General features: G+C 43.2%; 1 protein-coding gene across 1 annotated transcript; it reads right to left on the bottom strand.

The window, feature by feature from the left end:
* Positions 1-15,349: 15,349 nt before the first annotated feature.
* SKIDA1 (SKI/DACH domain containing 1) lies at positions 15,350-18,037 on the bottom strand (the record flags this gene model as incomplete). Its single annotated transcript, XM_083379032.1, has 1 exon — positions 15,350-18,037. One exon carries the CDS (start codon positions 18,035-18,037, stop codon positions 15,392-15,394), a length of 2,646 nt encoding a protein of 881 aa, XP_083235158.1. The 3' UTR covers positions 15,350-15,391.
* Between the last annotated feature and the right edge of the window lie 6,807 nt (positions 18,038-24,844).

Below are 24,844 nucleotides of genomic sequence, written 5' to 3'. Positions count from 1 at the left end.
TGCAGGTTGTCTGCCTCTCTTACTTAAGTGACAAGTGAAAAAAGAAATCCACAAACTGGCAGTCAACATATCCCCTGTTTACCAACATCCCTTATTATTTTTTGCATGGACAGTGCAATGAGCAGGACCACTGATAGGAAAGAAAAGCTAAATTTGTAAATATGCAGAAAGACTCAAGAACACACTTTCCTCTTCTCCTTTCTTCTAGCTTGTTAAAAGTAAAGAGAAGATGACATCAAAATGGGGCAGGATGGGATGGGAAGTTGCCAGATAGGGAAAGAACTAGGGAAATAAAGTGTTAATGGAAAGGGCAAAGGCTGGGAGAAAAATGGTTGCAGGAAGGCTGGCTAGAGACCAGAGCATTGGGAGGGGGCTGTCCCTATCTCCCAACACTCCAAAAACGTACCTCCAGCCACACCCCCAGCAGGTCACATGATCTCTCCATCAAGATAATGAGTGACATACTTTACACACTTTGAAGCTACAGCAGGAGTAGTGTCTGCTTAAGGGGGGGGGAAACCTATTATTTTAAACAGGCTATCTCATGTGAACTTAAGGCTGCATTTGTACTCACAGGCTGGGAGAAGATAGAGAAAAACCTGTGAGGTCTAGGAAGAAATTAAATGTTTTCAAAGAGTGATAATGTTGGGCTAAAGTGCCCAGAGGCAAGAAGGGCTTCCATATATATGGATAACGAGTCTGCTGGACAATGTTTGCCATGCAGAGCTTGTTTTCTATGTTTATTTCAGTGGCACTATTTGTAGCCTGATCCTGAGAGGAAGGCTTCTGGCAATAAATATTGAAAAACAACAAATACTTGAAAGAACAAAGGCAATATATGAAAAATAGTGTGATTTGCCAAAATAGAAAAGTATGGAGAAATATTGTGAGTCTGCTGTTGTACATTAGTGATAGCTATATTTTCTTTTCTTATCTCTTGCTTTTAATTTCTTTGGTTTGTAATTTATTGTCCCTTGCATACCATCACCTAGGAAATATATACAAGAGGGCAAATATTAAATGCTTGTAGAGTGCAGCTGATTTAGGAGAAAGGGTTGTTCAAGAGGCTGGCACCTGAACACTGGAAGAAAAACAGATAAGGTCTCCAGTAAAGACTCCCCTCATGCTATGTTTCTTCTCACCCTATACAGGTAGTCCTTGACTTACAACAGTTCATTTAGTGACCAAAGTTACAGTGGCATTGAAAAAAGTGATTTATGACTATTGCAGCATTCCCATGGTCACATGATTTATATTTGGATGCTTGGCAACTGACTCATATTTATGGCAGTTGCAGTGTCCCGAAGTCATGTGATCCCCTTTTGTGACCTTCTGATAATCAAAGTCAATGGGGAAACCAAGTTCACTTGACAACCATGTTACTAACTTAACAACTACAGTAATTCACTTAACAAATGTGGCAAGCAAAATTATAAAATGGAGCAAAACTCACTTAACAAATTTCTCATTTAGCAATGTAAATTTTGAACTCAATTGCGGTCCTAAGTAAAGGACTACTTGTCCTGCTTTATAGATGAGAGGAAATCATTTATTTCTCCCTCTGTTTCTCACATTTCTCCCAAAGAGCTCTAGATGAATATTTCTATTGTGTTTTCACAACAACCCTGTGAAATTGTAAGTTTAAGATGAGGAGATTCTGGAGGCTGTTCAGTTTAAACCAGTATTTTTCAACAGTATTTCTTGACCAGGTGGTTGGGGAATTCCTGGATGTCCATTCATCTTAAAGTTGCTAAGGTTGAGAAACCCTGGCCTAGAAATTTCATAATTAAATGGGGGTTCAAATTTGGGTCACCCCATTCCTGACTACAACATATCTGATGATTTCAGATAAATCCCTGGAGCTGGATCCTGACCTTCCCTACTGACATTTCCTCAATGCAAGACTAAAAACAGTGAAAACATAAGCAAAGGGAGGGATTTGGGGGTGGGGGGCAGCTGAGAAGACAGGGCACTATCTGGCAGTCTCCAGGCCTTTTTGAGGTACTTGGGGCTGTATGGATGTAATTTCTCATTTATACAGTATTTCTTTGGTCCAGTGATGTCTGTAAACTATAAAAATAACTATTGAAATTCTGATGAGTATACCAATCTTGAATGAGACATCAATGCAATTCATCATAGTAGCCCAACATAATTGACTCCCCTCCCATACACACACACACCAAGGTTTGATGGAGTCCCCTCTCCTAATTGATAAGTTATTCTCGGATTAGGAAAAAGAAGACCCCCCCCTTCTCAGGGATCCCTCCATTGGCCTTCCTGAGGATCCAAACTACTACAGCACCCCCACACACACACCCCTGCAGCACTCAGCGGGAGCTACCCAGTACGCTGGACTCAGAAGCAGCTGTTTGGCCCCAGCCAGAACAAAGGGCGAGCCCTGTAGGAGAAAATGAGCAGAATAAAAGAAAGCCCGCAATGATTCCCTTTCCTTAGGGGTGGAAATGGGGGGGGGGGGGAGAGTCCCAGCAAGTACGGTGGTCCCTCCAGCATCTGCCTTTCTAAGCACAAAGCCGGCCACTTCTTCACCCTCTAGAAACAGAGGCCCAGATCTGGGGTAGAGTGAGGCCTGCCAGCAGCTCCTGCATGGGAAGACTCTAGTCCCAGGCAAAGAGGGGTGGGCAGGATCTTGCTGGGAATAGCGGATCTGTGCAGAAAAAGTCAGGTTGGCATCTCCACCCCCCCCACCCTTCCCTGAATCTTAAGCCCTCCTTTCCAAGCCTAGAACTTCTGCAGGAGATCCTTAGATCTGGAAGGGAACATCCTCTTGCTGTAAACCAGATAGATTTTCAACCTATTCCAACAAGATCCCACCAAATCCCAGAGGATTCAGCTCCAAGAAAATCCCTTTGGAGTTTTACAGAAACATATAGATCCACCCTCAGACAGCAGAGCTCTTCCCCCCCCCCTTCACTTTGGTTGTGAGGATGATTACTTTATAATTATGTCCCAGGACATGTAAACAACTGTGATTTTTTTACAGGTTCATCTCTTTCTTTCTACTTAACCCCAATTTTTTAAAATGCAGATGAACACATTCACCAAGATTTAAAGTCTTTCCTTCCTAACTAATTTTGAGGATTTGGGGGAAGAGGCCATCTTGTCCTCCCTCCCCCCAATTGCCCAAGGATTTAAATACAGAGGAATCAAAAGTATTACTTAGCATTTCAAATGAATAGATAAAATTGTTATATCTGGGTGTTCCTGTTTAGTGACATTAGTGGAAGAAAAACAAATAAATAGGCAATAGAGAAACCATTAAAATGGTTGGTGGTAGAGAGCAAAATTAATAGCCTTTTCCACACTCCTAAGTGTCTATGAAAAGTTATATGAACGATGGATTGCTCTATCAAGAAAATGTGCAAAGATTTTAAGCATAGCTTAATTTTAAAATGGTAATTTCAACATTTCAGCATTTCAGCAGTCTCTGGGTTCTTTTTGAGGAAAAATGAAGCGATTGAGTATAATTCAATCTATTTCCCTGCTATTCAAAAAAAGTGATTATTTTTCAGGTGATCTGCACCAACAAGACTAAGGATCACGATTTCATTTGAAAATCCTGGGCTTGTTTGCCTAACCCAAGCAAGGCGTTTATCACACACACACACACACACACACACACACACACTCCATCTCTCCTCCTTTGGTGATCCCTATTCCCATCTTTCTCCATACTGGAATGGCGATTGCTGCATCATCCTGCTTAGCCTTGTTGTGCAGAAGGAACATAGAAAAGACGTGGGACTGCGGGTCTTCATCGCCCTCCCCAAATTCCCTTCTTAAATCTTGCAATAAAAGCTACCCACAATTATGACATAAATACATAAATCGACCATTCCAAGACACATAATTCAATCTGTTCCAGATGATATTTGGTGATCTCTGGAGTTGCAATCTGTAAAATTCAAAAAGCTTCCTGATGGCTTTTGCTTGAGATGGTTTTTATAAAAATACAATCAGAGACAACAGGAGGACATCAATTTATTAGGAAGATGCTAGGAAGACTTTAAAAACATCTCTGGAAAACCACAAACCTGGAGCTGGCAGCTCTATTCATCTGTTTACACCTCGCCTTTTGCACAACAGAACCAGTCTCCCAGGGTATCGATCCGCCATAGAAATTTCACAATGGCTAGATATCCCGATTGGATTACAACCGTAAGCGTACAGATAGGTGGAAGTGGGTAAAGCCTGGGAACCAACCGCCTCCCACAGCCTAAACAGCAGCCCTTATCTTCCTTTTATTCAACCGTTGCTATGCAGGAAATGTGCCCGAGGATGAGGAGCCAAAACAGCAGCAGAGTGCTTCAACTCTGTGGATTCCCCGCCCCAGGTTTTCTAGTCGCATTTTCTTGAACCATATAATTTTTGGGGCTTTGTGCATCTGTCTAAAGTAACTGATCTGAGGGCCAGAGAGCAGGAAGAATCTAACTTGCCACCCCCCTTCAGCCACCGCCACACACACAAACACACACAAACACAGAGATATCTCTTCAGTCAAGCCACAATTGGTATCCAGTCCCTTGTGTAGGGAGTCCCCGCAAAGCTACCAGTCAAACTGGAAAGTCAGCGATGCTGATTTCTAAAGGCATGAGAGCAGCCTGGTTTTCACCCAGCCCCACCAGAAATCACTGTCTCTCGTCTTCTGTCTTCTCCGGAGGAGAGCACTTTCATAAGAGATTCTTTCAGTGTGAAGAAGTTCGTAATTAATTGCTCCTGAAAATGGGAGGGGAGAGAGAATAGGGAGTAAGGTGAATGTAAGAAATGGGTGCAGCATTGCAGAGAAGTACATATGTCTTTCCCAAGTGTATATAGATACAATATATTGGGCATGGGATAAATACAGGAAAGAGTATGGTGTTACCTTGGGACTGTCTTAACTTTTTGGTCCATCTTATCAGATATATAATTTACTGGATGTTTGATTAATAATTCATGAAGCAGTCTTAAAGATCCAACAATATTCCATTTGTTCTTGGCTACACTGAGATAATAGAACAATCCCAATGAAATGACATCAATTATAGAATCCAGCAAAATATAGACCGATGAATTATATTGTGATGTTTCCCCCCTATCTTATTTTATTTTATAGTAACTTTGATTACTGTAGTATTTCTAACCTGAATTTGTAATTTTATGATACTTTTTTATATTATCCCTTTTGCTATAAAAAGAGAATGTAAACTGCTCAGAATCCCCCAGGATTGGTCAGGCATGTAAACCCCAGCAATTAAGGAAGTAAATAAATAATTAGAGGAGAAAAACAGCCAACTGCATACAAATACTGATTGTTTCAATATTGTTTAATATTACACAATACTTTCCCCATGGGCCAGGTATAATCCAGAAGAAATGTTGCTGAATATATATATATATTATTTAATTCCCCCAGTAGAAGTCACATTTAAAAATCCTGATTGCCTTTTCCTTGAAAATTCCTTCCATCCTAACCAAGGAGTTCAAGATGCAGGGAGAGAGTTCCATTTTTATTCAGTACTAAGACCAAAGTAAAGCAAAGACCTGTCCAGTCAAATGTCCTTCAAGAAGTAAGACAAAGAGGCATTTCAGGCCAGCCTCTAAATTGGCTTGTCAAGCAACCAGGCTGGACTGAGGAACTCTTTTCTAGATCAGATTCTAATCTAGTTGGTTTCCTCAAGCCTTTGACTCAAAGTGCATTTGTGTAGTTATTAGGCCCCAACTGATTCCCTCAAGAAGATGAAATAGATTCTAGGGTGGCTTGTTGTGTTGGGTCATCATATGGAGATTAGCTGTCCACAATATATGCTGATGTACAGTTCCCTTTTCAGCAGGGCAGTGACAGGATTGTGCCAGGAGATCACTAATTGGTCTTCCAGGAGGAAAAATAGTTGTGCTTCTTCAAAAGGCAGTTAAAGCTTTTTCTAAGATCTATATTGAGTTCTTATCTGAAAAAAATACACATATTTTATCCCAGTGATTGAGAGAATAAAAAAACTCATACATTGCTTTTCCACCAAGTGTCTCCAAGAACCTTTGAGCCAACACCCACTTCCCTTTTGGGATCTTAGCTTTTCTGCTTCAAAAATCCATCATGCTCATATCTCTCAGATGGATATGGTGGGAGGTGCTCAGTCCCAAGCTGCCCAAGTCCCCTCTCTCTCCCTTTGTCAGCTTTACCACATGTTCTATTTTTTTCTGAGAAAGAAACAAAATTAAAAATGGATACTTATTCTAAAGAGGTCAAGGTTGAAAAAATTAGGACAGGTTGGATACCATTGGTTACTTGGTAGTAGGAGTATAAAGCCTTTATATTGTCAAGTTTTTTTCTGTCCTTTAGTAGAATCTTTAGTGGAACAATTATGTACAATATAAAAACTTGCCCTTGAGCTAAAATACATCACAACCCTTTTTAATACCCTGATCTGAGAATTTCAAAAGTTTGAGCTTTTAATTTTCAGGTGTTTGAACTGAATTTCAAAATTATATAACCTAGCCTGAAGCCATAGAAATTTTTTCTTCTTTCTTTCTTTCTTTCTTTCTTTCTTTCTTTCTTTCTTTCTTTCTTTCTTTCTTCTTTCTTTCTTTCTTTCTTTCTTTCTCTCGTCATTCACTCTCACACATCTACATTTATCTAGAAACAATGCCTGCTGCTTTCACTGGACCTTCTGCCTAAGAAAAAGCTCCTGGGATTAAGGGTTATAGGAAACATAGGAAGAGAGAAGATTCCCGACAATCCTAGGATTCTCTCGATTTTTCTCATAGTGCATGCGAGGTGATCTAGCCTAGAGAGGCAACACATATACTTCATCTAGATTGCAAAATAAATATATAAATATTTGCCTGATTTATCTTAATCTTGAACACTTTTGCATCACTTAATCGGTAAAACTGCAAAAAGGAATCGCCTGAATTGGCTCCAGCATGCTGTGAATCCACAGAGCCAGATCAAACCTCTCAGATTTAGAGAGATGCTGCAGCCTTGCATGGATCCTTCTTTGGGATGGAAATTTTAAAAGAGAAGCCCAGTGTCGTTTTCTCCCCGTTTGCTTGGACACAAAGCGATGGTGGGGGTGGGGGTGGGCAGGACGAAGGAGATCGTTGTTTGAAATGCAAAAGGAAGCGGGGAGAGGGGAAATGTGAACTGACCCGAGCGATCGTTTAAATGGGATGGTTTATATCAACGTATCTCTCAGGCTTACTTCTCAAGTAGAGTTTGGGTCTTTATTTAGAATATATTTTTAATGATGAAAATCAAATAGAAATTGATAGAAACATCACTTTTTTTGCGAGAAAGAAATAGGAAATTAAACATAGGAGAGGGGAAATTGTAAATGCTGCGTCTTTCCATGATTTCTGAGGAAAGAAGTGTACTCACATCACGCTCGGATAACAAAGTGCTTTAAAGAGAAAGCCCTGTGGAGTTTAGCGCCCGAGAGTAAATAAATAAAGCTAAGTGGTAGCGTGTTAACTATATTTCCTTTCGTTTTTTGTTCGGCTTTGTTTTCGTGAAATCTGGGAATGTCTCCTAGGCCCAACGCTTAAGCTCGGAGGGGAAACAAGAAGCAGCCCCGAAGCGAGTCTCTTGCGGGCCTACATGTTATTAGCCTCTTTCGAACCAGAGAACTACGGGGGGAACCCAAAAAAAGTGCCTATTCGCTTATACTCAGAGTCTCGGCTCCGGTATTTCCATTGCATCAAAAGTGCTGTTTATAATATACAGACACACGTGCGCCGAGAATCTGGTATGCGATGTCGACACTCAGCTGCCGCTGCGCCAAACCAACTGCCCTTTCATTTTCCTTTGAAAACCAGAGAGGGTGAAAAGCTCTCGCTTTAGCAGCCTCGCCGGGTCTATCCTCTCCAGATCTCGTTGAAACTGTCGCTTTGGCCAGCGCTTGCCTGCAACCCGAGTCCAAATCCTACACTCGTGGGATCTTTTTCCCCCAAGTAAAAAGCCCTTTGAATTTTTAAAAACAAAAATAAACGACATATCAATGATTAAAAAAGATTAATGGAAACAACTGAATGCAGAATCTACACAATCACCTCCCCATCGTGATGTTACATAATGTGTTTATTTACTTAATGGACATTTGTTTCATAAACGAAAGAAATCGGTGCATTTTCGCTCTTTCTCCTCTAATACCTTTCTTCTCTTCCTTTTTAAAAGTGAGTTAACCTTTCTCTTTTAAGAAAACTGAACTTCGGAAAAGGCTGCCACAGGCTGTAATCTTTATTAGTCAACATTTCTAGAGCTCGGGTTTTGGAAAATATTTGCAGTGCAAGAGAACCCAAGCAGAATGTGGGATTGCTTTTGCAACCGTCAGCCTCCATTTCCCAAGGACATTTCCTGTATCAACCCACTGACATTGGCTTCGATGTCTCCTCCGCTCCCTTTATCTTATACAATGAAGAGGCAGCCCGAGAATCTTTAGATTTCGCGGCAACTTCCCTCAAAGTAAAATGTGTATGTGGTGTATGATAGCATTAGTCACATAGGAAATACTTGGCCCTGCTTTGTGAGTAAATGTGGAAATAGGTCTTGGCTTGAAAGAGTTGCTGCCATCTCAAAATGTCTTCTGCTGTAAAGATTACAAGAGAGGATGTTCCTGTATCTTTTCTAGGAAGCCAAATCAAGGAAGAGCCATAAAGAGTTGGGGAATTGGAAATAATATATGCCCCCAGCATTTGTGTGTGTGTGTGTGTGTGTGTGTGTGTGTGTGTGTGTACATATATACAGGTGTCAGATTCTAATCCTGCTTATAAGCATTGGAGGTGGGGTGAGGCACCTTGGAGGAAGGAGCCATAAAGGAAGGTCTCTGCTACCTCCTTTCTGCGGCCATGACCATCCCTGCCTCAGCTCTTTAAAACAGGCAGCCATTTACTGCCCCTTATTGCCCCACTGACCAGGTTAGCTCATAAAGCTATTCACACGCCACAATGGAGATTTTCTCAACAATTAACAAGAAACAACATAATAAAGCCATTGACAAAGGCCTGGCTATTTACTAGAAATTAGGCACTCTTTAAGAGACTAGTGCTAATTTCACACACTTTATAGCTTCCAAGGATGGAGTAAACAACCTGGGTGCAGTTTTTGGCCGCTGTGGCCACCACTATCCAGAATTATTTTTTTTCTTTCCCCAATATCCACCCCACCTCCCAATTCACACGCCCCATCATCATTAAACTCCTTTTAAATTGTGGAATGGCTGAGGAGGGACTATGACCTCTAAACAATAAAAAGGCACCAAACTGATCCCTGGCATCTGAAGGCCATCCCAGGGCGTTTGCGTTTCTCAAGACAGAGCTGATAGGGCTAAAGCCAGCTGGGCGACAGCGTCCTTTGACCTGTGAGCCTGGTCCCCAATCCAGGACCTAACCAGACTTGCAGGATTTCGCCCAGGGGAAAAAAGAGCTCAGAGCCAGAAAAGAAGTCCTGGGCCATTCTGCTTGCAAAGGCTGAGGCCAAAGGCTGCCAGACAGTGGCCCTGCCTCTCCCTAAGCTGCCCTTTTTGGGGGGGAGTGGCCTCTTTGGGATATCCTGGGCTTTCATCAGGAGAAGACCCTGCATTTTGAGCCTCCTGGTGCTCCGGAAAAGGCAGAAGGGCAGGGGAAAAAGGCAGAAGGGCAGGGGAGGCTCGAGAAGACCAGGTCTTGCAGGGGAAGCTGGAAAGCTTGAGGGGCAGCAGCAGCTGCTGGCGGCACTGAGGAAGGAGACAAAAGGAGAGGAGTTTTCGGGAAACAGAGGCGAATGAGCCAGGGCCCAAGCAAGATGAGGCCTCCAAGGCGTTGCTTAGGCCTTCCCCTCTGGCCTCTGAAAGGCCACCTTGAAGTGGGTCTCTGGACGACTCCTCCAAGAGGCCCTTCCGCTTCGCCTAATGAGCTGGTAACACATTCAGACCGAGGGAGAAAGAAAAGGGGAAGAGAAAGGCCGGAGACACAAGGAGAGGCCAGCCGGGGCGAGGTCCCTTTTTAAAACAGGCAAGATGGCGACGCCGCGGCTGTTAAACGGGGAGCCTCTTCTCGTTCGCCCCACCACCTCCACCCTTCCCAACTCCTGAGACGCACGAAGGGGCCCTGCCCCTAGTGAAGCCGCGGAGTGGGGAGACCCATTTCCTGTTCCTTCCTGGCTCGAAAATCGACATGTGGGACTGTTCCTTGAGTTGCCCGTCTCCCCCAATTCGCGGGCAATTCTACCGGCTCTCAACCCTTGCCCTCCCCTGTTTACAAACACAGCTGTTGCCGTAGCTTCGCAATGCACCCTAAAGCCACCAGCAGAGAGAGAAGGTGCAGGAAAAGGAAGGGGGAGGAGGGGGAGGTGATCTCGGCATCTGGAAAGGACGGAGCGCCTTGTTTTTGAAACTGTCAATTCTCTCAACCCCTATTGTGAGAGCTTCATGCAAAACATCTCAGCCCTTTTAACGTTGGGCCTTGTGAGGCTGCCTCGGGTTGAAAAGGAAAGGGAGAGGAGAGGAGGGGGAAGAAGGAGGGCAAGGCAAATAATTATATCAGAATAGACACGCACAGAAATTACAACACACCCTGCAATGTGCGTGCATGCACACACACAAACACTTTAGTTGGATTTGAATTTAGAGGAAATGTATTTAGTCAATTCAGGGACATATGCAATCTTTGTCTCAGTTAAAATTAAGAAAGACAGCTGTTCTGTCCCTTAAACATCCTAACTCCATATGAATGGTTGTTGTATTTTTTTTTGAAAGCTGATCTACGGAATTTCTAGGAAAACATTTTACCAATATTTGATGATTATAAAAGCAACTGAGTTAGGTAAAATCCTGCCTTTTGTCATGCTGCTATGTGAAGAGGAAAGCCTCTACAATATCTGAAATGAAATTTTCTGCCACCCCAAATGGAGATACAGTTGAATTGTGAACTTTTCTTTATCTTTCCCCTCTTTCTTTTTTTAACACAAGTGTCTTAACTGTAAAAAACCACAGCAAGCAAGCGCTTCCTGTCTTGTATCTGTGTTTCCCAAAGGCCACTTTTGATCTTAACTCTAAGCATACTCATGTGTAAAATGAAAGAAGATATGTTCTTCTTACACAAATATGAATATTTTGGCAATAATAGCATAATCTGTGCGGGGTCGGCAGTGAATATACAGCCCCCAATTTTGCTATTATTGCCAAAATACTATTTTTTTGTTGAAACAGGACACACACACACACATTTGCAAAAATACATAAAGAGCAGTCTTCCATAAATCAGACATGTTTTTCTTTTTTACTTCCCAATGGTGTTTAGAATAAACATTTATTTTTTTCATTTATTAAAATAATTTTGCCTCTTCAGTTAAATAATGATTGAGTTTCTAGAGGCTATCTCCTTTTTCAAACCAGGAGTTGATGGCAAATGCCTGAAAATCATTTTCACATCCATTCCCTTTGAATGCTGGGTGGATAAAGTCCTATTTTTTCTTTGTGTTGAAGAGTGAGGATATCATTTCTTAATTACCTGGCATGGGAAGAATTTCTCTGGTGTAGGCTTCCAAGGTGAAGCTCAGAGTATGTGTTAGGAGACTATTTTTATCAGTTTGGTTTAGCCCCAAGGATCCTGTGTGTATTCCTGCTTATGAATAAGGGGGGGAAGGGGGGTTCTGGTGGCTATATATTTGCATGTGGCAGTATTAAAATAAGAACATTTCACCTACATTCAAGCCTTGTTGAAAAATGAAGAATGCCTTCTATGAATGCTAAGGTCTCCTATCTGGGGGAGGACAGGCAGACATTCCTCAGGTCATTAATTTGGGATGCACTCTATAAAATTCTCTGCTCCAAAGCAGACCAACAGAAGACCAGGGGATTTCTCTGCAGCAAGACAAGGAGGGTGTGGCTTTATGTTTTCCTCAGAATTCTTAATAGGACAAGAATCTCTTGGACCTACAGGAATTGTTAGAATAGATACACAGAAAAGCATCCAACTGGACTTAGGACCTCTCTTTTTCTCTGTACATTTATTTGTGTTTTTTTTAAAAAAAGGTGACTCCTTAGATTTGTTTTTTTTTTAAAGAAAAGCTGACCCTTTTTTTCTTTTAAAACCAAGGCTTTAAAAAAATCCCCAAAATAAGCACAGAAGCAATTTCCCCCTAGACTCCCATCATCCAATATATGATTTAGTAGTTGAAGTGATCAGATGGATCAATACATTTGATCCAAGGCTATAAAAATCATCAGTTAAAATAATATATAGTGAAGAATTATTTCAGCATTTGAGGTTTTCCTATGTACTCCTATTTACCAGCCACTGACATCAGTGGACAAAAAAAAAACGGAAAAATGCATAGGTATATAGAAAGCAATAAAGAGGGAGGAGAAAGTTAAAAGGCCTTGGCTACAAATGTGGAAGTAAGTGACCTCTAGAATTTGAAAAGATTCAAGAGTGGGTGGTTTTTGTAGAGTTTTTTTTTAAAAACTGAGCCATCAGTCCACTGGAAAAGGCAGCCTGAAAAGCTTAAGAGTTTTTTATCTTGCAAACTTTCAAAGCTATAACCAGCAAATAAACCTTGAAAACCCTAAAGTGAGATTATAACAACAGACCAATTTTAGTCTTATTTTATTTTTAAGAAATTATTTTCACGTTCAAAAGTTAAGCCAGTCCAATCTGGTATAGTGGTAAAGACACTGGCTCAGAAACACAAGTCTGTGAGTTTTAATCTCACCTTAGGTATGTAAACTAGCTGAGTGATTTTGGTCCTTCTCTCTCAGCCCAACTCCCCTTACATGGTGGTTGTTAAGGAGAAAATAGGAGGAAGGAAGGAGTATTCACTGTCTTGAATTATTTATAAATAATAAAGGCAGGACAAAAACATTTTTAAAAACCAATGTGGAATGTTGACATTTATTCTTTTTAATGCAGAAACCAAAGAAGGATATTTCCATTTGTGAAAGCCTTGCCTAGTGAGGACAGCCTGTGTGAGTTTGTCTGGATGAAGGAATGGCTGGTCTTATTGTATGTCCTTTGGCAGGTATCTCTTCCCAAAGGGGTGAAAGGCCTTTTGCAAATCACTTAGGGGTTGCTGAAAAAGCAAAAGAAGAAAAGGAGGGATATTCCAAGCCAAAAGACATTCATTCATTCACTCAGGATTGGATGACACACATCTAGATACACATACATCCAGGATAACATTTCTGCCAGAACAATTTCATTTGCATTCTCTCCTCTTTTTGAAAGCATCATATTTTAGCAAAGCAATTAAAACACATAATGTAGGCTTGTAAATTAGAAATACAAGCCAGTAAAAGGGAGCCTGACTATGCAAGCAGGTGAAGGTATTTCTAAATATATTTGGCTCTTGCACATAATTTACAGAAAGAAAAAGACATTTCTTTATCTTCCTACCTGGGTCTGTATGAGATAGAGAAGAAATTAACTCAGTCTCTTTGCAATATATAGAAGTAAAGAAGGGAAATATCACCTATGGCAGGAATGTCAACAGTATAAATAATAACACCATCACATTTCCATAAAAAAAGTTGAGTCAAATGCTCAGGATAAACAATGGTTTGTTGCTTTTGTTGTTATTGTTGTTGTTTTGCAATTGAAGATATATTCTCTTAGGACTGCCTCTTAAATGATAGCCGTGGGCATTTTTAATTTAAAATAATGATGCTCTCAAAATCTGAGCAAAGAAAAATAATCCAGGATAAAGAAGCAGATCCAAAGTGCTGATTCAACAGTTTCAGGGGGATGTAACTAACATTGTACCCCACAGTTATAACATTTGAAACATTTCCACCACAGTTTTATAGGAACAACAATTAATCTCTTGAAGTATCTATGCTTCCAACCAAAGCTTTACATTCTTCTCATGCACCCACTTCACAAAAAAGTGAAAATAAAGATAATCCTACAAGAAATATATGGATACTTTTTTTTAAAACAGTGTTTTATTTGAAAATAAAGCTAAAGCATGCTTTTTCAAGAGTGCAAATTTCCATCATTTTGATTTACTGTTTCCATTATCACAACATCTAGAAGTCCGCTTGCTTCAATTATGACAAATTTTAAGTGCAAATATAGACAATTGCCTCTGATTGTCATGTGCAGTAACATGATCTTGCTACAAAGATAGGATGGTTGGGAAAACTGAAATTTCCAGGTATGTAAAAAAACAGTGTCACATCCTGGTTTCAGACACCTGAGTTTGTTGGGTAATCACAGCAGCTACTGAAAGTAAGGAATTTGGGGCTTCTCTTGTATTTAAACATGGGGGTGAGGGTGATTTCATTTCCTGCAATGGAAATCTGAAAAAATAGTATTCTGATTTTTCTCAATCTGAGAGAGACACAGTTATGGATACTCCTTCATCTTTCCAATAAAACATGCTAAGAATTGTGCTCCACCACAATCCTAAATCCTCTAAGACTGGAGTCCTTATAAATCAGTCAGGGGCTGGGGTGGGGAGGCTTGCAGTCTGGTCTGTGATACAGCAGAGTGAATGCTGTAATCAAGATATGATATGTGGACATTCTGAACATTTTTCATGGGAAGGGATAGAATGCTTCTCCCTTACTTAAAACTGACTTGTCCTGGATCACTTTATTTTTAATTTTAACAAGAATCCAACTAAATTTAACTGCTTCTATTGATTTTCAGCTATGAAAGAAACAATTGTCCCAGCAATGATCTAGAAACATACACTCTATGCTAAATGTAGGCATGTTAGTTATTTTGATAGAAAGGAGATGAGGTGGAGATTAAGAGGTGGGAAAATACTTAGAAGTTAAGAAGAAGCGCGCACCCCCCTCCCCACAACTGAATGATAAAGTCCCTGTGCAACTTCTTGCTGAAGAAAGTTGAATAGAATTAATTGTACAGACTTCAATGTTCCAGATCTAGTGCATTACATATTAATGGCTCAAACAATCTTTCAACTCATAAAATCCCAAACCCCAAACATTTACTTGTTACAGTTGAATTGAGGTACCAGGTGCATTATTAACAATCTGAGACAGTAAAGTGTTTCAGTTTGAGAGAGTCCACTGAGGTGTTTGCTTGTTTTTAATTAACTTGAAACTTTTGCTTGAAGTAGTCTGTGGAATGTTAGATCTCTCTCCCTTCATGCACGCTACTACCCTCTTCCCCCCTGATCTGTTTTCATGGCAAAAAAGTAATCCAATTTTTGTTGCTGTATTCCCCCCAGTGACTGGGAGGGACAGACTAGAACTCCAAAAATAAAAATGCAAGCAGATGCGATAGAAGAAAAACCAGAGTAGCTACCCTCAACTGTAGTGAAAAGAAGGTGTTGGGAAAGGGGGAGAATCAAAATATTAGTTATTACTATTATTATTAAGATGAATTCAGAAACTCAAGCCATCCTCACATCAACCATAAAAGTAGAATTCCCATCCAAGCTCTTTCATTAGTTCAATTTCCTGAACTTGTGGCTGGGTGGAAGAGGTATTGGTGACCCACCCAGCTGCCATTTCCAGATAGGATGGGCCTTAGGTGGTGATTGGGCACTCTTGGCAGTGCTTAAGGTATAGGCTGGTGAGAGATCTCCATCTGGGCCAATCACCAGAGAGGGAGGGCAGGGAAAGTTGCCCATGAAACTGAATGGCCTCTTGAGGGTGGAGGTAACATTGCTGGGCCCCCTCTTGCGTCGGTTAAGAACAGTCAAATCATCCAAGATGCCTTCCTGAGCCTCTGGGAGTTTCCCTGGAGGTGGCCGGGGGTTACGTGCTGATTTCAGATTTGGCTTGAGTGGTGCTGGGCTTGGTATGGTGGCTCGTTTGCCCAGGACCAAGGTGCGATAGTTCTTCCTCACCCGGGCTCCAAATTTGTAATCCCCATCTTCAGGTTTGGCAGCAGAAGCAGTGCCTAAAGTGCATGCAGCAAGGGTCCGGCTCAGAGAAGCTGGACACAGAGTGCTCTTGGGAGTGCTAGGAGAGTCCTCCAGGCAGGTAGGGTCTGCCTTGGTTGACAGCAGAAGAGTTCCAGGATGTTGGGTGGGACTGGGCCTTGATGATGACTGGCGGTCTGCCTCTACCTTGGTCTCCTGGTCACTCCCTTCCCATTTCAATGGGATCTGTACTGGGAGAGCTCCATATTCAGCATTAGAACTGCTGTCCTCAACTTTGATCTGGGCAATGGGCACAAAAGTCAGGGACTGGACATGGCTTTGGAGATCTGGGCTTGCAACAACAGCAGCTCCCTGGCAAGTGGCTGGTCTCCCAATGAGCTGGGCATTTCCTGGAAGCTCCTTGGACAGGTGGGTTAGGACAGCAGTGGTGCTGTTTGAACCCGTTGGAGAAAGAAAAGAAAGGTGAGGGTGAGAGGCAAGGGCAGGCTGACAGATCTGGCCCTCTCCGAAGAATCTTGTTTGGGGCAAAATGTGGTTTGGCTTTGAGCTAGAAGAGTCACCGCAGGCTAACCAGGGGACCCCAGGCAGGTCAAGAGACTTTACCTCAGGCACGAGTGTGGAATGGTCCTTGCCAGTGAAAAGAGATCTTCCCTCGCCGTCACCGATTCCTTCCGTGGGCTGCTCCAGCAATCTTAAATACGCGCTGCCGGCAGGATGAGTGGTGCAGTCCAAGCCCAGCTCAGTTTTTGAAAGCCAGCCAGCCGGGGTCCTCCAATCCTCCGGTTCTTCCGACGCTTCGCATTTGACGAATTGCGCTGGACCAGGGTGCTCCTCGTGGCTAGCAAAATGGGGCGGATGGGGCACGAGGCTAGCTGAAGTCTGGAGGCTGGGCGATTTGCAGAAGCTAGTGCGTCTGAAGCGGATACTCTGGACCGAGACGTGGCTGGAACCGGAGCTGGACTCAGATTCCGAGCTGGTCTCTTCTTCTTCTTCTTCTTCCTCCTCTTCCTCCTCCTCCTCCTCCTCCTCGTCGTCGTCTTCCTCCTCTTCTTGCTCTTCCTCGTCAGAGCTCAGCTCACTGGAATCCGAAGCGCAGCTACCTTCCTCCTCTTCTTCCTCAGAAGAATCGGAATTGCTGGTGCTGCTCAGGCTGGAGCAGAAGTCGGAGTCGTTGTCTGCGTGATTCGAATAGGAGCTGGATTCCGAGTCGCTACTGTAAGGCTCCGGGAAAGCCGGGGCAGGCTGCGGAGTCAGAAAACCGCGCAGTCCAGGCAGCCTCTCCGCCACGGCGCTTCGAGCCGCTTTGCAAGCTCGGGGCAGGATCACCACACGCCGCCCGCACCCGGCAGAGAAGCGCCTCTCGGTGCTCTTTTTCCGCTTAGTTCTGCAGCGGAGACCCAGCGATTTGCTTCTAGAGACTGCTGCTGCTGCCGCCGCCGCCGCCGCTGCAGCCGCCGCCGCCGCCGCCGCTGCCGCCGCGAGCTTAGGCTGAGTGGCAATGGCGGCCGAGGAACGGTAGTAGTAATGAGGATGCTTGGAGCAGAGGAGGCTCCGAAAGCAAGCGGGTTCTGTGGCCAGGGAGACATAATCCTGGCCAAGCTGGGCCGTTTCATAGTTTACAGCCTCATTGCTAGGCGATCGGGCAAAGCTTGGCAAACTGCGCCCGGCGGATTTGCTCCAAAAATGAGGTAGATCCGAAGCCGGTAGGAAAGCTCCTGCTTGTGCAGCCGCCGCCGCGGCCGCCGCCTTGCGCCAGGCTGCTTTCTTTCTACTGCTGGCTTGGTTTGTAGTCCCTTCGTTCAAGCTCCGGCAAAGTTTGCCGCCGTCTTTCCAAAGAGCCACGTAGGGGTCGGGGCGCAGGGTCCCCTGGCCCGGCTTGGCGCCTCCCCTACGCTTGGTTCTCAGGACCCGTTCGGTCTTGCACGAGGTATAAAGCGCTTCTACGTCCTCGCGGGAAATAAGGGTGCATTTGGCGGCGTGGAAAGCTATGGAGTTGATGGACTTGAGCTTCCGCAATTCCTCCAGGTCGCATTGGTGCTTTTGGACTTTCAGGTGGTCCATGCGCTTGTGCACCGTCGTGCGCGGGATGTTCTTCAGAAGATCTGTGAAGACCTGCGAGAGGGGGAACATCTGCTTGCCCCGGATCATCAGGTAGCCCAGGCGTACGCCATCCACCTCTTCGAAACCCGACTTCAAATCTTCCATGGTGCGCCTTAAATTAAGCTTAGCATCTGGGCAGGGGAAGCGGAAAATGGATGGGCGACGGCCCGCCGTGCACCCCACAAGTTGGAACGGCGATCAGCAGCAGGAAGAAAAGGTGCGATGTCGGGCGGGTGGGGCGGCAGAGATAGAGAAAGGGAGAAAAGAAATCCACTCACGAAAAGGCAATTTAAAAAATCCTCAGCCAGATGCTGGATTTGGTCTCAAGGCATCCTACTGAATGGAAAAGAACAAAGCGTGTTATTCCTGATCAAACTTCGGAGGACTACCAAAAAAAAAATCAGAAGCGCAAGGCAGAAAGGAGGAGAATTGGAAAGAGCCCTGGAGGGTGGAAATAAAAAAAAATCATGTCCTGGGGAGTGGGAGGGAATATATCAGTTTGGTGGCCCCGGCCTTTCTCGCGACGTAGCTGAGGAGGCAGGCTCACTACCTGTGTCCTTGGGCTGGCGGCTCTTCCCCCTGTCCAGCCCAGGATAAAGGAATGTAAAGCCAGAGGGCTGCTGAAGGAGGCAGAAGAGCCACGCAGCCTTCTTCCCGCCGCTGCTTTTGCTCCAAATCAAATGACAGAGTGAAGTGAGCTCGTCCGGAGACACCTTCATCAATTAATTCCCCTAAAGCCAGCGCTGATTGGACACTCCTGACAGGTGATGCAATAAAAATTGATATTCCACCCCCTTCGTGCCCCCCCTCTCCAATCTTTAGCTAATTAGCATACTCTTAGACTGCCACCTCCCCTCCCAAAGTAAATAATACTGTTAGTATATAAATCTTTCTATTAAACAATCCAGAGGTTCTCAGCCAGTCCAAAGGCAGCTCGACGGCGCTTGGGTATTAAAGGAAGGGATTGGAATTGGATTACTGACACCGTTTTAGTTCTCTTTTCTTCTTTTTCTTCCTCTTCTTCCTCCTTCCTCCCTCTTCCTCCTTCTCCCTTCCTCCTTCTCTTCCTCCTCTCCTCCCCTTTTCCTTCTCCTCTTCCTCCTCTTCCTCCTCTTCTTTCTCTTCCTTCTCTCCTCCTCCCCCTTTTCTCCTCTCCTCCCCCCCCTCCTCCTCCTCCTCCTCCTCCTCCTCCTCTTTCTTTTACAAAGCCCACCCTAAAAAATAAATAGGAATTCGAAAGCTTCATTCAGCTATTTAGTACAATTAAAGAGGGGCTGTTTTTCCCACCAAGACACTGCAAGAGTTCTAGGGATGGAAAGATGACTGAGGTGTGTGTGTGTGTGTGTGTGTGTGTGTGTGTGTGTGTATGTATGCCGGAACAGCAGAGTAACCATTTTAAGTAATCATTTTAAAGGGGCGTTTATTCTGCCCAACGAGTCAAAGGAGACTTGCTCGTCTGGCGGGTCCCTCCGCGGGGCGTTAAAGTTTTCCCTTTGTTTTAAGAGCTGGGGCGTATTTGTTGTTATTTGGAAATCTCCTTTCTCCCCACCCACCCCCTCCGACTGAGAGAACGAGCATACTCACGTTCATAGAGGTGCCTCTTCTTTCCTCCTTCTCGCTCCTCTCTATTTCACACACACACACACACACACACACACACACACCCCTTTTCGCTCCCCCCCCAAGAGCTAAGTTGTTGCTCCCCTGCTAGGGTTTCTCTGGGGCAGTGCGCTTCTCTAGAGCTCCAGCTCCTTCATACTGTAACACTTTTCGATGAAATTCTGCCTGTGATATTGGGGGGAGGGGAAGCAGAGGGGGGAAGAGGAAGGGGGGGAGAGATCAGGACGTGGGCTCACGTCAGACCCGTAACAAAGCAGAGATAAGCTAGAACTGTATCCACTTTCCACAGTTTGCGGGGCGGCTTCCCAAGGTAGAGGCTTTGAGTTTCCGAGTCAGTTCCAGGATTGCCTGAGCCTTGATTGTTTGGCGTGGGGGGGGGAGAGAGAGAGAGAGAGAGAGAGAGAGAGAGAGAGAGAGAGAGAGAGAGAGAGAGAGAGAGAGAGAAGAGGGGGAAATGGTAACAGATTCAAGAGAGGTACTTGAAAGATTGTAGTGGGTCAAAACGATGCTTCTAGTTTACAGCTTCTAACCCCAGCTACCTTTGCAGAACTCCTATACAGGTTCCATTCTGCCTTTCACTCCCAGCTTTGCAATTTCAAGATGTGGGATGCACAACTCCTATGTGGGACAGTGGATTTGCCAGAGAGCAGACTACAGATTGAAGTTGCCTTTCATGCCTCCTTTGTAACTCCTATTAGTGACCTCCAAATATTCAACATCTTGGTCTCATGAAAAACTTGCAGGATTGTTCTAGAGGTGTACCCAGGGCTTCTTTTCTCATAGAAAGCTCAGAGGCACCTTTTTTGGATGTAGCCTTGTAGGGTAGGGCAAGGCGGGTTGTATGACATGTGTGAGTTCTGGCACCTTTTTTTTTTTTTTACAAAAAAAGCACTGGGTGTACCTTATTCTCCCTCCACCACCCAACCAGCAAGATATCCCCTTTCATATTTTCAAGAGTAAGGGCTCTTTCAGTCATCAAATGCATGAAAAACCAAAGAATAAAATACATTCAATCCAAAGGGAACAGCTCTTAGGTGCAGAATCAGGCCAAAGGCTGGTCTTCCAATGGAAGTCTAGTCAATGGGCTTCAATAAGAATTCTCCAAAGCTTCTGAAGGGTGGTGAATGGAGGTATCCATTGATTTTAAGCTCTCTTCTTGGATAGATGCACAAATCAGGCCTCTCATAGCTCAGGGCCACAGTCAAAATGAAATACATCCCTCCTTTGCAGAAAACCCATGGGCAGGGAGGGGAGGGGAGAATAAATCCTGTCTTCTAATTCACGGTTCTGTTCCTCAATTCCTCCCCTTGATATAGACCTGCAGGTACAGGAAAAGGGCTTCTTATTATACTGGCACTGCAATAAATAAACACACACACACACCATACATGCACACACACACACACACATCACTGCTTTTTCCCATCTTTTTTTGTAATTAATTTTCATGGGTGTTTTGCATGACTACATCCTTTCACCTCTGCTTCCCCAAATATATGATTCTCCAAGAAAGCTGACTTTGTCTTTCTTTGCATGTGAAAGTGAGGAGGCATCCGGAAATTAAGAGGGTCCTTTGAAAACCTAACTAAGCGCCCCTGGGTGACTGCTTGCTTTCCTTTGGCTTCTTAAGAGCTGCCTGAATTCCAAGCCTCTTCAGCAGAATCTAAACGCAAAAGTAAACAATGAATGGGTGTATCACTGAACAGCTCAAATTGAGCTCCCCATCTTGTCTATAAACAGACTCCTCTTCCTCTCACCCCAGGAGGCAGAGCTTCAGATTCTGGAGCTGCAAGCCTATTTTTTGAGGATAAACAGCTACTTGGATTTTTTTTTTAAAAAAAATGTCATTGTAGGGGAGGAGGAGGAAGAAGAAGAGAAGAAGGGAGGAAGGGAGGGAGGGAGGAAAGAAGGAAGGTCCTTTCTTCATCTTTTTTTCTAGGATAGCAGAAGGCTCATCCCATTTCTCCTTCCTCTATTCCCTTTTGCTTTGAGGTTGATGATTCTGGAATCCTTGTAGATCAAGGCACAAAAGAAAGAAGTTGTGGCCCAAAGCCCAAAGTTCTCTCCTCTCTGGTAGCTGCATATTTCTTTCCTTCACAAAGTTGAGTTCTGAAACCTTGGTTTGACCTGATGCAGCTCAATTCCTTTGGGTTGCCATTGAACACAAGCCAAACCAACATTCTCCTTACAGCTGTGAAGTACTCAGAGATAAATGGGGTATAGGAATCTCCTTTCTCTCCCCCCCATCTCTACCTCCCTCCCTTCCCCCTCCCACACTTTTAAATTTGCCAGACTACTTGCACCCTTTAGAGAAGGTTCAAACTCTCAAAGGGTTTTGTTTGCTATAAGCATTGGCCTTAAAAGCATACCCTCCTGCACGTGCATACAGTTATTAAGAATTGGTATGAATCCAAATTTCTTCCAAAGTACATTCTTATTTGTTTTATGTAAGTCACAGTCATAGCAGACTCTCTCTTCCCCCCTCCCCCATTTACATGTGTGTGTGTGTGAGAGAGAGAGAGAGAGAGAGAGAGACAGAGAGACAGAGAGACAGAGAGAGTGATGGAGATGTGGGAGGGGAGGGGGGGTAAACAAATAAAGAAGTAAATAAATACACAAGCTCAACTCAAGCCAGAGCACTTAAGAAGAGGATGCCCAGCCTAGCCAGTGAATTGGATTTCTTAGGTCTTTTGTTTCTTAAAACTTCCTCCTCTTGATTTTTTTGGGGGAAGGGAGAGAAAGCTGCTGGTTTTCTTGTGATCATCAAAACAAAATGCACTCATAGGAACTTTCTGGAAGCATGTTTGGAGGCAAACTGGATTTATAAACATTAACTCAAAGACCCCTAAATGAGAAGAAAGAAAAAGAAAGAAAGGAAGGAAGGAAGGAAGGAAGGAAGGAAGGAAGGAAGGAAGGAAGGAATACTAGGGCTGTCCTAGGGATCATAGATCTCCTGCTGCAATCTGGGAGCTGCACTTAGAATTCACATTATTCACATGAAAAATTACCTCCTTTTCCCCACTTCCATATCCCCACTCCATATAAGAGACCATGTCCATGTTTGTGCTTTTATATGAGTGAGCCAGTGAAAAATTAAGGTGTTTATTTCCGGTCATTTCCAGAGAGACATTCTTAGAGGAAAAGCAAGGCAGGCCCTTCCCTCCTCCCCCTCTGCTGGGCTATGATTCTTCAGCCCAGCTAAAGCAACACACTCTAGTTCTGGCTGTCTCAGGTTCCAGCCTTAATCCTCCTGAAGGATCTGCCTTCTAGTGGACTGTGACTGACTTCCAAGCCCAGGAACCTTGCCCTCAGTTCTTCACCTTCCTATCACAGAAGTCCCTGGGGAAACCAGCATATTGGGATTTATTCACAAATGCCCGGTAGTTCTTTGCCTAAATCCTGGTGAAATCTTCTCAGATGCTTGGCTAGTAACAAGGTTCACTTTAACTCCACTGAATTATGGGCGCTGCTGGGAAAGCACTTAAGGTGCTAAAGGCGTGGAACTGGGCCTCCTGTTTCTTTCTGGAATAACAGGCTTACACTGTTGAAGGATCTATGCAGGAGTAGAAAAGCTCCTAACTTTAAGCATTTTGAAAACTGGACTACTGTAGTGGGACATTGGTGTTTTCAGCTCTTTTGAAAATCTCATTTCAAGCAAACCAAGGACCATCCTCTCAATTCCTGTGAAAGGATTTTCTGTTACAAATTAATGGAAAAAAACTAAACAAAATGGCAGAGGTGAATTATTTTAGTCTTTGAAGGTCAGTTTACCTTACATATATAGTGCACAGATGATCAGTCAAATATGCTTCTTACCCATCCAATAGATTTGATGGGGGTTTTTTAACCAATCCATTTGTCATTTTGAAGCACTCTTGGAAGATGATAAAGCTAATTAGAAAATAACAGAGAAAAATAGTATTACTCTCCTAATGTTGTATGTCCCTATGAGTGCTCCAATAATTCTTGTTTTTAATTTTTGATATAAAAATATATTGGACTGTTGTGTGCTTTTGAGGGACTGAGTGTGTCTCTATTTGAAATCACCCCTTCAGATTGTACTTTGATATATTTTCATAGAATTATCAGGATGATGTTAAAACAGCAGGACAATCCAGGCTGACCTCTTCTTTCTGGAAAAATTACCCAGAACCATTTATAGCCTCTTAAAGATTTACTTGTGAAATGCAGCAGCACTTTAAACCTCTGTTTCACTAAGTCCTTAAATTCACTCTGTCTTGATACATTTTCACACTACAATGCCCTCCTTTCATGCAATCCTATTGTTTATTTATTCTGTATTATTATCTGTTTCTGTTCTATGTAGCTTAGTCTTCCAAAGTTAGCCTGAAGACCACTCTATGTTTTATGTGTATGTGTGTATGTGGGAGTGAGTATGTTTGTATGTTTACACCAGAAGAAATAAAATATTTTCTAGTTCAAAATAGATATTCACAATGAGTACATATGCTGTACTTATCACCCTTAATAATATATCCAAAGTAGTTAGGGTGATGGCATGTGAAGGATGAGACAACAATTAAAAGAATATTTGACTGTAAATAAACACCTCAAATTATTTTTTTAAAAAAATATATAGCAAACATAGGTACTTTTTAACACCTTACAATTACCACTATTAAAAAATAATCTAAAAGCCATAATAATATTTCTGTAACATAACATCAGGCTCTTGAATTATTCCTTTGTAAACAAAGCCAGGATTTATCCTGGTACTAAAGGCTGCTTTTCCCTTCAGCATTTCCCAAGCTTTATCTTCTCCCATGGAGTATCTTTTCTGCCTAACAGTCCTAGAAAGAGAGGACTTTTTCCATTTTTAATGATTTATTTCTCCCTAGAAATTTGGTTCATCTTTGTTTTTAAACCTCATACTTAAAAAAGAGTTTTTGGGACACAAACCGCGTGCCATGTTGCCTACTGACCCATAATCAAAATGCAGTGACCTTCTACCCTTTTTTTGCCCCTTGACCCATCCCAAATTCAATGCAGCCTTTATAAATTTGCAAATCCTTGGATGTAAAGAGGATTTGGGGAGGCTTTGTTCTGCAAGGATCCTAAAAATGGGCATTTTTAATTAGACACAAAGGTGCAGTAAACAAAAAGAACAGGCTGGTGTTTCTTACATACAGGTGGGCAAAAGCCCAGACTGCATGGAAAAAAGAGTATCCTAAGTTTAACCCACCTCCCATCATTATTTATCCTCCACCCTGGAAGACCACTGAAAACCAAGGTGCAAAAAGTAAAGAGAACAATTACAAATATAGGAGATCC

Source organism: Vipera ursinii, assembly GCF_947247035.1.
Source record: "Vipera ursinii genome assembly, chromosome: Z".
Classification (NCBI taxonomy): domain Eukaryota; kingdom Metazoa; phylum Chordata; class Lepidosauria; order Squamata; family Viperidae; genus Vipera; species Vipera ursinii.
This window is presented reverse-complemented; position numbering and strand designations above follow the sequence as displayed.